We start from the raw sequence: 12,262 nt of genomic DNA, 5'->3' as shown, positions 1-12,262 counted from the left end.
AGCTCAGTGCTGGCTCTGACAGACAGAGAGCTTCATGCAGCCCTTCAAGCATCAGTCATACTGCCCAGTAAAGCCTGCTGAGTCTCAGTGTTACCAGTATTTGAGGCTTTTCTGTCCCCTCTTCCTCCATTATCCTGGGTGATGGAGAAGTTATTGTGTAAGTGTAGAGCTAAAGCTTTCGGAGGCATCTGGTTTTTCTCATTCCATTCTGGAGCCCCTTGGAAAGGCAAGAGTCCAGAGCATTTTTCCATCCAGGACTTAATATTTTCCTTTCAGGTTTGCATTAGCAAATGTTTTTTTTTTTTTCCTTGCAGGTTAAGAGTGTTTCTAAATAGAAAATTTCCAATGGTTCTGGTGATAATTGTTCACTTTGCATTGCTGTGCTTAGAATTGCCAGCCTGCCATTTACGGGATCCTCTGCGCTTGCTGGGAAACGTTTAATGCAGATCAGCACTTGGTGTGCACGGCACTGGCATGTAAACAGTTTAAAAATAATTCCAGATTATGCAATAATAGTGAAAAAGCTCCCTTCAGTACTGGATTTTTGTCTTTGAAACTTTTTCTGTGTCCCAGATCTGCTCTTTTGCGGGGTTATAAGCTTCCTTTTGGGGCAGGGAGCGTTGGTTGTAGGCTGTGTCGGAGATGCGGGTTCCTTTTACGCCCAATACATCATCTTCTCCACTCCCTTGGCAGGCAGATCTTAGTGTAGAGCCACTCCTTTAATTAGCTGAGATAATGGCTGTTTGGGTGTAGTGGAACCACAAAAAACAGGCAGAAAAAGTGTGTGGAGTGTTCCCTCTCTGTCCTCAGGAGCTGGCGTGTCTCGCTCGTTGTGAACCGATATTAATCAGGGTCAGAGGGACGTGGCCCAGTTCTGGTGTGGTCTCTCCAGTGGGGATGCTGAATTTCCCAGATGAATCATCCTGTTATCTCTCAGATGGATTTACCATAACTTTCCCTCCGTGTCTTCTCACAGTGGGGTTTATAAGTGGTTCTGACCATTTTTTGATACTTCTGGGGACATTTTGTAGCCGAACGGGTTGGGCCATATGTATTTTGCCTGAATCTGAGAACAAGGTATACACAATGGTATTTATATTTCATAAAGCATTTTTGCTGACTTGGGTTGATCTGTTATTTTTTCTTTTAATTGAAGAACCAAGGTTTTGTTGTTTTTTTTTTTCCCTGATTTGGGATGAGATTTATTTTTCAGTATCTCAAAGATTTCCAGAGGATAGAAAAATGTTTCTTACTCATCTAAGTGGAAAGCGCAATGTAGGACAGATCCATCATCCTTTGAAATCACTGGAGGCTTCCTGTTGGCTGTTGTTCAGTTTATTAGTCTGAAGTTTTTCAAAGCAACGGAAGATACATGAGTCTGCTACAGAGACTCAGAAATAACACGGCTTTCTGTTAATTTTGCAACCAACCTGCCAAAGCTTCCATAGAGGAATATTGAAAAATGTTCGATGGCGCTCGTGAGTTTTCAAGCATTTGGAGGGAGTTGGCTTTAAATATTCATCATATTTCAGACATCATCTCTGTCCCATTTTTTATTCGCTCTGTGGCAGCGCTCAGAAGTCAAAATGGTGAAAGATTAAGCTGGTAAAGGTTAGCTGTAGCCATCTGGTGCTGTTGAGGAATTAATGGCTGAGCTCAGCCCGGAGAGGCAGCCTCCCTGCCCACCACCCCCATCACCAGATCATCTCTGAACCAGAGGCTTGGATTTCGCTGTGATGGGACAGGGAGATGAAAATAACTGTCAAGGCTGAAATGTAGTAGTTAATGCAGACAAAGAAGCAGCCAGCAAGGCGTTACAACCAGTGGACGCCGTAAGAGCTGCTTGCGCTGAGGCAGAGGTGGGTGGCTAACCATCCAGGGAATTAATAGCTTAATTGAGCATCACTGAATAGGATGTTGTGTTAATGTCATCATCTTGATTTGCTCCCGTCTCTGGATATACCTGCACACATTATGACAAGGTCAGTAGCGGTTTTAAAGTTTTATTAGTGTTGTAATTCTGTTTTGGAGTAAGTTAGCTTCCTGCCCTATTTAATTCTGTGTGAATCTTTCTCTGCTAAATAAAAATATCCTAGTTAATTGCCAAAGAACTCCTGCCATATCAAAGGGACCAGTATAGCACTTATAAACTCTGTAGAGGTGATGTGTCAGAGACAGGAATGCACTGATTTGGGGTGTAAAGATAATCGTCATCTATACAGTGTGCTGCTTTGCTATGCAGCCGCTTGTTCGTTCACAGCATTGACCTGCAAACCCTCAGCTTTTTGCTGGTAATGCCTTACTGTCAATTTAGAAATTTTAGATTTTTTTTTTCACCTGCTGTAATAACAAGACCTGTGTCAGAGTGTAACTACATATATTTCTGAAATTCTCATGATACTTTTTATTATTAATAAGACTTCTTTTTGTTTTGTTTCTCTGAGCTGGGACAGCAGTCTGTTGCATGTTAAAATTTGTACTCTTGTAATCTTTGAATGGCAATAAAATAACACTGCTTTTTATTGATAAGTGCTGGAGTATTTTTGAAAAGATTTTAGTCTTGCCCTTAGCTTTTTTGAGGGACTGTTTCTGCAAAGCCAAGCTTAAAGCCTGCTTCCAAAGTGTAAAACATTGAAATCAAGAATGGGAAATATTTCCAAAGCTAGTTGCTTTGATACAAGCTGTTGAGTTGTGTGAGGAATAGATGAAGGATGCGTTTTTAACGTCGGCAAATGCCTCCTGTTTTCCCCTTACGAACAGCGCTTGGTTTGCTTACAGTCGTTAGAAAGCAAGGAAAGAAAAGAAGCTGTGGGTCTGTGGAGAAGTTCAGTAAAGATGCAGAGGTGATCTGAATGACAGGGAGTAAACTCCATTACCTTATTTTCATTGACATTCAGATATCTTAGAGGAACGAACCCGCTCTGTGCCACCTCCGTTCAAATGGGCTTCGTTCATCTGCTTTCCTGCCGCAGGCTCAGAGGAGGGTGCTCGTCCGAGGCAGTGGTGCCAGCACGGCAACTCTGGCCTAGATCTGTGTGCAGTAAAGCAAAAACTAGAGGAAATCACAAGAGGTGTGTAAGAGCTTCTGGACTTTCTAGTAGCTTTTTATTACAAGGATATCCGAGAAGTACTGCTAGAATATCGTAACTTGCTGTGCTGTATTGCATGTGGCAATAAGCTTTGTGAAACAGTAATGCAGGCCCTCTTGTGCACAGTGCGGAAGCCAGTTTCTAAATCTGTGCAATGTAAGGATTAAAAGCACCTCGTTGCATCCAGGTTTAGATGCTCAGCATGTTGCGTGATCAAGTCCAAAAATAAAGGTTCAGCATTATTCAGCTTCTTGCTTGCTCTTGTCTCTTGTTATTCAAAGCTATATGCAAGTGTGGTGACCCTGTTATGAAAGCCACAAAGAGGTAAAGAGCGTGAGATTTGTAGGGCTGAAACCATAGGCAGAATTTCTTTGGATTTCAGCCCAGATTGTTGCTAAAAATGGCTGATACATGTATTAGCAAAACTTTATTCCCAGCCTACATGAATGCCAGTAGTGATGATAGTTCAGTCATGCAGCTTGTAGAAATAAAACAGTCTTTCGTCAGTAGAATGTAATTTTCCTCATTTTTTTTTCCTGCGGGTGGGTGTAAATTGAGCTTATAAAACATGCTGCTACTTATTTTCCATCTGTATTTCAGAAGTCAATATATCATTTACTAAGTCACCAGGAAGTCTTCTGTGAATTGGGTGAATTTGGTTGGCGAGATGCTTAACTTTGCAATGGTTGGCTCCTGTGGTTTTTTGGGAACTTAGGCCCACCTTCTCTCATTTAACCTTTGAAAACTGAAGTTAACTTTGACAGAATCCCGTGAGTACAGCTGTCAGTTGAAGGCAAGCTTTTTTATAACTCAGTGTCTCACTAGTTTTGCTCTTTTCAGGCTTGTAATTAGTTCAGTTGCAAGGTCTTTTATTGCTGAAGACCTTTGGCAGCTTTTTTCCTTCATGTCTTAGGCAGGAGGTCAATTGACTCTGCAGAATGCAATCATAGAAGTTTTGATGACAGTTACGTAACAAACATGAATGATAAGCAGCATTATCTTTCTGCCAGGAATATTTAAATATAACTGTTTTGGTTTCAAACACTCAAAATCTCCAGATTTCTTACATTCAATGAAGGTTTTATTGACTTGCACTTGATGGATGTTCAAGTGTTCAAAACTGGGCAGTTTTGGTTAGATCAATAAAAAGTTCGTATTTGCTTAAGACAAGACTAAAATTTAAGTTTAGGGACTAAAATTAATATCCTAAAGATTCTGGGAGCCAACTAACTCTGGGAGCATGTAAACTCCATTAAGCCAGCCATTTGTGATGTTCCTGTTCCTCGAGCGCCCAGAACTCTACACCTAACGCACATGAGCAGGCTGAGATGGTTGGTGGCTGGCCCACGTTCTCCAAACAGTGGTGATGGTAGCAGTGGTTGCAACTAAGCCCTTACACTGCAAAGGACTTAAGAAATTTTGAGAGAACAGAAAACGTAAGAAGAAGCATGACACATTAGCCAAGTAGTTTTGTGAAGTAGTCATTCAGTAGAACACAGAAGTAGTCTTGGGATTAGGGTCTAGCTTGTAGAGTTCCTCCTTCCCTAGGTTATAACGTTGTGGTCCTTCTTGTGCTCCCTGGCCAACTGATTTGGTCGTTCTTACTGCACAGTGGGGCAGCTCCAATAGCAGAGGTGGAAAATGCTGCTGTAAGAAGAGCTCTGGTTTGCATGGTGCGTGAGAGGTTGGCTGGAGACCTCTCTAATAGATGGGAAAGTGACACCAGGATCTCCCTGATCCCCAGTGAACCTCTGACCGTGAGATACTCATACCTCCACATTCCCTGGCTGTGATTTTAAAAGAAAGAAAGATGGCCCTGCTCAGTTCTTTGGCAGAAAGCATGTGCCTTTACGTGTGGAGTTGGCTGCGGATGTGGGTCTTGAGTGATAGTCCTGCAAATCAGGGTTGAGGCTGGAAGGAAGGAAAATTTGTCCCTCCTTTCAGCATTTTTTTAGTAACGGGATTAAAGTTGCTGTGCTCTGTCAGCCCCGATTTGCAGGGCTTCCTGCTCAGCTTTTCAGCTGTTTTGTATGTCCGATGTGAGGCATTTTTTCCTCCAAGGGGAATTCCAGTGCTCCTCTCTGGGTCGAGAATTTCATCACAGGCCACCAAGCGCAGGGAGGCTGCGTGTTCCGTTAACTGCAGTGTTTGCTTGGATCCGTACTTCTTGATTTGCATTTCCTGCCTTGGTGTCCTTAAAAAGATAATTAAATCATACGCAATATTCTTAGAGACCCCTTACAGGTGGGTGGTCTGCCTTCAAAGACGGGACCAAATAGCTGGGTGAATTTATTTCCCCATGTACTCCCTAAGATTACAGACTTACGAAGGCATCGGTTAACGTGAACTCCGGGATGCTGTTTAGTGTGCTGTAATTTAACACCACCTTCATCTGCCTTGGTTTCTGCTGCTTGTCCTTCGCACGTTCTGCATCGTCTGTGAAAGGTTATTGACGCGGGCACATTTTCTCTTGGCACGAATCTCTGGAGCCGTCTCCGATGTCTGAGTGATTTGAGCTCCGCTTAAATAATTGATGAGAAGTATTAGTCAGAATCTATCGGTGATTCAGACTGCATTACTCAAAGATATTTACTGACAGTTATAGATTGCTCCGTGTTTACTTATTGTTCCAGGCTGCATTAAACTAGGCCTCGCATGACATATGTGTCTACTTAAAAAAAAAATAAATAAATCCTTGTTAACATATGTGAAAATCTGTGGACTTAAGCGCTTTATTTCACCAGTTGCAAATCAGCAATAATAATTAATAATGTTTTAGCAGGAAAAAGTGAGTATGAAAGGTCTCTTTTCAAGTGAAAAGTGCTTCTTTTCTCTGTCATGCATGTTGTTCGGGAGTGGACGTGAGCATCTTGCTCGCAATTCAGTGACTCCTGCAGCTTCCCCTGTCCTGGTAGCTGTGGAGGTGGGTGGATGCGAGACTTTGTGATTGCCTCTTTGTTAGCCACCCACTGCAAACATCTTCTGTAATGGTTTGCAGGTTTTTAATCTTTGACATGTAAAAACTCTTCTGGCTCCTAAAGGTGTTAAAAAAACCCAAACCCTAGCCTGGAAGACTCTCCAGGATTGACCAGGGTGACACTGGGCATCTTGCATAATCTCCTTTTACTCTTTTTTCCTAGAGTAAAAATATTCCCCATTTATTTTCTTTCGCGTTCCTTGAGGTGTATAAAGCTCTGGTTGAAAGTGTTGGAGAAGGACAGTGGGGTCTTATTAGGCTGTTGTCAGGAGGTGAATGAAGAGTGACTGAAGGAGGCTGATAACACCAGAATGGCTGTGCAGGTCCCACAGACTCCTTACTCCTTCAGGAGTATTGCAGGTGCCAATCTCATGTAAGTCCTTCCCTGCCCTGGTTCCTGCGGCAGGAGATCCAGAGCGGTGGGCTGCCGCAGACCATACGTGTCTGTGTGTGTGCGAGCTTCCGCACCGTCTTTCGGAAACCACCCCTGGGAGCAATTGAGGAACTCACTGTCCATTTTAGTTTCATGTCCTTATTGGAAAGTACTTCAACGTGTTATCACTTTGTTTTATCAGGCAATGAAGTATTGATGTTTTTTCCTCTTTTTTTTTCAGTTGTGAGCAGTAAATATTCCACTGAAAATAGTTCACTACTTCTTCCTGACTCCTCTTTTCTATTTTTCTGCAGGAACTGTGGACATGGGTGGCAAACAGTCCACAGTTGGCGAAGTCTCCATAATTCAGACACCCGTGACAGAAAGCATTCAGGATGCTTACAGAGCTGGAGACACCAGTAAGGCCCAAGAGTTGATTAAGTTGTCATGTGAGGAGACTGCACTGCAAGTGGAAAAGGTAGGGTTAGGTTGCTACTCTTTCTCAAATGTTATTGGGAAAGAAACCAAAATGCCAAGCTGTTGTTTCTCATGCAGAGAATCCATGCAGTCGTATATCTGTTGCTGGTGCTGCAGGGTCCCAGACATGGCTGGTTGTGTGGGGCACCTCAGGAACGTAAGCTCAGGGACAGTATTTGCCCTTGAAAGCACTGATCAGAAAGATGAGACAGACCACAGGAGCAGCGTCTGTAGGAACAGGAGGCTGTGCGAGGAGGGGTGCTGGTGCTGTGGTCACTAAAACAGAGAAATAGATTTTTTTTTTTTCCCTATAAAAAGGAAGCAGTTTATAGACTTAGCAAAAAAAAAAAAAAATATTTCCCCATCAGTACAAAGATGGTTAATGCCCCCTGGGGAAGATTTTGCTTGTATTTGGAACTATATCCTCTGTGCCAGCTTCTGCACTGCTCTGCCTTTGGAGCCCTCCTTTTCAGCTCTTTGCACAGAGCTTATCTTCGTGTTTTGGGAGAGTACCTGCGTGCCGAGTCCAGGCATACCGGCCATCTCCAAAACTAGAAATGCTACACCTTAGAGCAGAGCTCTGCAAATACTTTTTCTGTTGGTCCATGAAAAAATGGTTTTACACTTACTGTTCTGTGCCTTGGGCATTTTTGCAGTAAAACCATATTAAAAACTGTAACGGAAAACCCAACAAATTAATATAGTTGATTAATATCGACAGTAATGATTATAATGGCTACTGGTGCTTATGGCGTTCTCAGTTAACCACAGTGACAGCGGGTATGCATTTGCATGGGCACCAATAAATGCCTGGCTCTAGAAATGATCTCTTTCTCTGCCTGCTTCCTTTACAGAGAATTTATTTTGCTGTGTTTTCTTTACCAGGGACAGCTTTTGGGTATTGCAGCAGCATATGGAGATCTTCAGGCAGTGAGGTATTTACTGAAGGAGGCGTTAGTAGTGTTACCAACAGAACCTAATGATGACAATGCAGCTGTGGTGGCTGCGTATTTTGGACATAAGGACGTTGTGAAAGAGCTGCTGGATTCCTTGCACGGTAAGCCTATTGGGCTGCCTCTACCTTTCCTCAAGCTTTTTGGTAGCCGTGTGCTATAGCTGCAGCAGAGCATTTATTTATTTTTGAAAGGGGAGGGACGTAATTATGGGAAAGTGTGAGGAGAGTTGGAAAGTGTGGGAAAGTGTGGGGAGATCTAATCTCTGCTGTGTTTGAAGAAAACTTCCCCCATGGGTGGAAAAATGTGCATAGAAATATTCCATGTTTGCGAATTGGAAGTGGAGGAAGATGCTGTTTAGACAATTCATTCTCATCAGCCCTCACAGCTGGGTAGTGTCCCAGACATCCAGAGAAATGAGGGAATTTCAGGAAACAGCATCATCCCGCTCTGCAGATCCGGCAGACGTGGTGGTGCGGGGAGTGAGAGCGCAGCATGGACTGGCAAGTGACAGTTTGGGTGCACAGCTGGCAACGTGCTCTGTGCTCTCTTGTTGGCATTTTGGTTTGACTTTCAGGGGAATTCCTTCTTTAGAGTCGTCATTCAATTTTAGTTACATTTCATTTTAAATTTTTTTTTCATAGCAGAACAGAGACATTTTTACACGCAGACGCAATTCTTAAGGCAGCTGTGGGGGCTGGGGGAAGAGCTTCGAGTCAGGACCAGGAACTGTGTTTGGGTGCCCTGTTGCTCTCTTAGAGCGCTGGGGGCATGGCAGCCGCTTCTCACTGGGACCCTCCATGGATTCAGGGTCTGGTGGTTCTGTCTTGACCTCAGACGCTGCAGTAACCGCAGCAGCTAAGCTGGGTCTCTGCAATATTTGACCTGAAGATCGCTCCAGCTCCTCACTGGAGCTGTGTGTCCTCAATGGGAACAGGAATAACCTGTTGGGAAACCTGCTTATGTGCTGTTCTTAAAGCTAGAGCACTAATAGTGTTAGAGCACTAATAACCAACAGAAATGTTCCAGTTTGTGGGATGCAATTAAACGTAATATTTCCTTCAGCCAGGACGGAGGCTGACAATGCTGATTTTGGAACTTAGTAGCAAAAATGAAATTGTATTAATGTGAAGCTCCCAGTAATGAAAACTGACTTTAGTTTCTGGAAACTTCACTCAGTTTGGAACTGACCAAATTCCCTTAAACCCTTGCTTTGGGGGATCAGGGGAGGTGCTCTGTATGAATAGCAGCTTTCAGAAGTTTTTATGCAGGACTTTCCATTTATTTCCCTGAGAAATTACATAGAAACCAATCACAGGGCTTAGGAAGAAATTGCATGAATTTACAATTTGGCTAATGCACTGCAGTGATTCTCTCTGGCTCAGTGCAAACTTCTTGTGGCTTACAGCTGAAGCAGAGCTTGTTTTTTTGCAGCAAGAGGGTGAGTGGTTTAGTCAAGTAGTTAAGAATGGAGAGATGTAGTTTCCACGTGGAGAAACTGCCAAAAAAAGTTGACGTGCAAACTTGGGCTTGTGGTCGTTTCTGTAAGCGTTTCAAAGGGGATGTGAATTTGTGAAGTAAATGGAGGTGATACTGCGAATCAGGGAAGATTTGAGGACTGCTTACTGTTAGCAGAAATAATCCTGTCATGGACGTTCAGTTACACGTGCAGAATTATGCGCACCTAGAAGAAAGCGGTGTTCTACAGGCAAAACATTAATTCAGGAAAAAAAACAGTTTGAGTATGACTATAACATTAGCAAAATCATGCAGAAATCAGAACATGGTGTTTTAAGTTTTATCCTTAAATGACATTTACCATAATAACAATAACCACAATAACTTTACCGTGAATTGATAGTAAAGAATTCACCTGAAATGAGACATTTCAAGGGGAAAAGAATTCTTTTTTTGTGGGAGACTTCAGCTTGCAGTGAAACAAACTGAAACAATTATTTTGTGTTGTCTGAAAAATTATTTTTTTTTTTTAATTCATCCAGTAGCATGAAAAGTCAGCTGTTTTTCCCCATTCTTTGTATCCCCTCTCGTGAAGTTGGAAGAAATGGCCTGTCTTGCATCTAATGTCTGTTGGATCAGGCCTGTTGTCTCTGGGTATAAAGACAATCCTAGTCATCCCTTGCCACCTCTGCTTGGGATTAGATGTTTGATTTTTCTGCTGGCAACCTCAGAACCTTCCATTGTTGCCAGCTTCTGCGTGCTGAGATGAGAGACCGTCAAAAGAGCTCTCCCATTAGCTGGGTAGGTAGCGTAGAAGTTAAGCAAAGCTGAAAAGTTTGTGCCTGACCAACTTAGGGCTCTTCTGGAACACGCTCTTGCAGTGCTGTCTGCTGCTCTGTCCTCAGGGGCTTCACCCTGTACCCTTTGCCTAGGCGTTATTTATGGGTGACTCTTGCACATCACAGCCCAGTGGCATCAACTGAGTCTAATGCCGTATCTTTTCGGTAGGTCCTAGTACCTGTCAACAACTCCTGAACTGGATGCTGGCCATAGCCTGCCAGCAGGGACATTTGGATGTAGTAAAACTCCTCATTCGTGCCTACAGTGCTGACCCAGAGAGCTGCGCGGTCAGGAAGAATGAGTTTCCAGTTCTCATACGGCTGCCCCTGTACGCTGCTATAAAGGCAGGTATGTGTTTGCATGCTTCAAAACTTTGCCCCTTTTCTGCAACGTCTTTTAAAGAATGGGCTGAGTTGTTCCTGTTTAGGAAGGTATCTCTGTGGACTGGCTTGTCTGGATTGTTCTGGATTTCCGTGCGATAAATTAAAATAAAATTGGCTCTGAATCTTTTGACAGCTAAATTTAAGTCAGGGCCTTCCTAATTTAGATTACTGTAAATGCTCTTTAAACTCCTAGGGAAAAGACCCTTCAAAAATAGAAGACTTGCAAGTAAAAGCATTATTGTTATGGACACTGTGGCACACATGCTTGATTTAGGCTGGATAATTTACACTTCAAAGCACAGCTGTGTGTATAGTTTAATGAAACAGGGTAAAAAGAGAAAAAACAAAGAGCCTGGCCCAGTGCTTTGACATAGTGTCTTTGCTGTCTCCATTTGACCAATCTAAATCCTATCACTGGAGGAAACAGTCTTTAAATAGTTCAGTTCCCTTTTTGCACACCCCCATGTTTTTTTTCAGAAGTGGTTATTTCCCAGGATTTCTGTTCAGCTGCTTGTTGGTTCATTTACATGAGAAGAAGAGAGCAGACAATCTGTCTTTTCTCTAAAGGGAATGAAGATGTAGCTGTGTTCTTATTACGGAATGGAGCTTTCTTTTGTTCCTACATCCTGATGGACAGTCCTGAATCCAGCAAACACCTTCTGAGGAAGTATTTCATTGAGACGAGCCCAGTACCAGGTAGTGCTCCAGCAAAAACAGTAAGTAGTCATTTATCTGTCTGAAGGGACGTTCGTCTGAAGGACGCTTTTAAGGGAGCATCATGTTAATAATTGATCTCTGTCTTTGCGTATCATGTGGCTGGTGATTCTTCTTTTCAAGTAAGAGCCTTGTGGTTTGCTGCCCATTTAGAGAACAAGCTGGGAAAGTGGCTTTCGTGCCAGTGCTGAATTGCAAGGTGTAAAAAATGAGGCTTAGTTGCGCAAGACGCTGTGTGTGGCAGCTTCCACTTGGCAATTTTAAGATGAGTGTGTGAACCAAGCGTATGTTGTAGAAAGGAAACACTGACTTTGTCCTTAGTCTTCCAGAGAAATAAGCACTACCACAGGCCTCCTCTGTGACCCTAAGACAATCACGTCATCTAGGTTTCTGTTGTGCATTCTGGTTGAAGGTAGTGCCACAAGCTCAGTCCTGTCCCGGAGTGTTAGCATGGCACAGAGCTAAGCGTGGAAACCCTTCTCTTCCCGTGCATCTGATAGCTCAGATACAGCACATGTGGCTTGTGTGGCTTTTTGTTAACGTGGAGAATGAGTAGAGCAAGCTTACATCTGCCTAAAATATCTTCCCTACTTTGGATCCTCATCAGTAAAAGATGGCTGGTGGCCTTTACTGTCGATCGCTCAGGACAGATCTGCCTCTGTGGAGCAGCATGCAGAATATCATGTTTAAGTGTGCTTGTCCCACAGAAATGGTTTGTGATGGGACACAGAAGGCAAAAAAAGGCAATGTAAGTTTTTTTTAGGTTGGCAAGAACTCTGTAAACTACTTAGCCACTGGTCATTCATTTGCATCTCTATTTTGTCCACTGCAAAATGGAGAGATTTAAACTCCTCACATCTCACAGCTGTTGGAAGGCTTGATACACGATAATGATGCTTTGAGATCTACAGATGAGTGGCATTGTTTTCATGCAGGGTATTATTACATTTGTTGATTATCCATATCTTTGTATGACTAGGCTACATTCTTCATTCTTT

At 43.0% G+C, this 12,262-nt stretch overlaps 1 protein-coding gene across 1 annotated transcript in view; it reads left to right on the top strand.

Moving 5' to 3' along the window:
- The window catches only part of LRRK1 (leucine rich repeat kinase 1), an 80,852-nt gene that overhangs the window by 15,162 nt on the left and 53,428 nt on the right, over window positions 1–12,262 (top strand). The window contains exons 3-6 of the mRNA XM_086757471.1: window positions 6,754–6,917; window positions 7,802–7,973; window positions 10,336–10,515; window positions 11,118–11,266. Of these exons, the coding sequence (XP_086613597.1) occupies window positions 6,754–6,917; window positions 7,802–7,973; window positions 10,336–10,515; window positions 11,118–11,266 (665 nt within the window). The remainder of the gene's footprint in view (window positions 1–6,753; window positions 6,918–7,801; window positions 7,974–10,335; window positions 10,516–11,117; window positions 11,267–12,262) is intronic.

This window comes from Chlamydotis macqueenii, chromosome 12 (assembly GCF_036417535.1).
Source record: "Chlamydotis macqueenii isolate bChlMac1 chromosome 12, bChlMac1.mat, whole genome shotgun sequence".
NCBI lineage: Eukaryota > Metazoa > Chordata > Aves > Otidiformes > Otididae > Chlamydotis > Chlamydotis macqueenii.
This window is presented reverse-complemented; position numbering and strand designations above follow the sequence as displayed.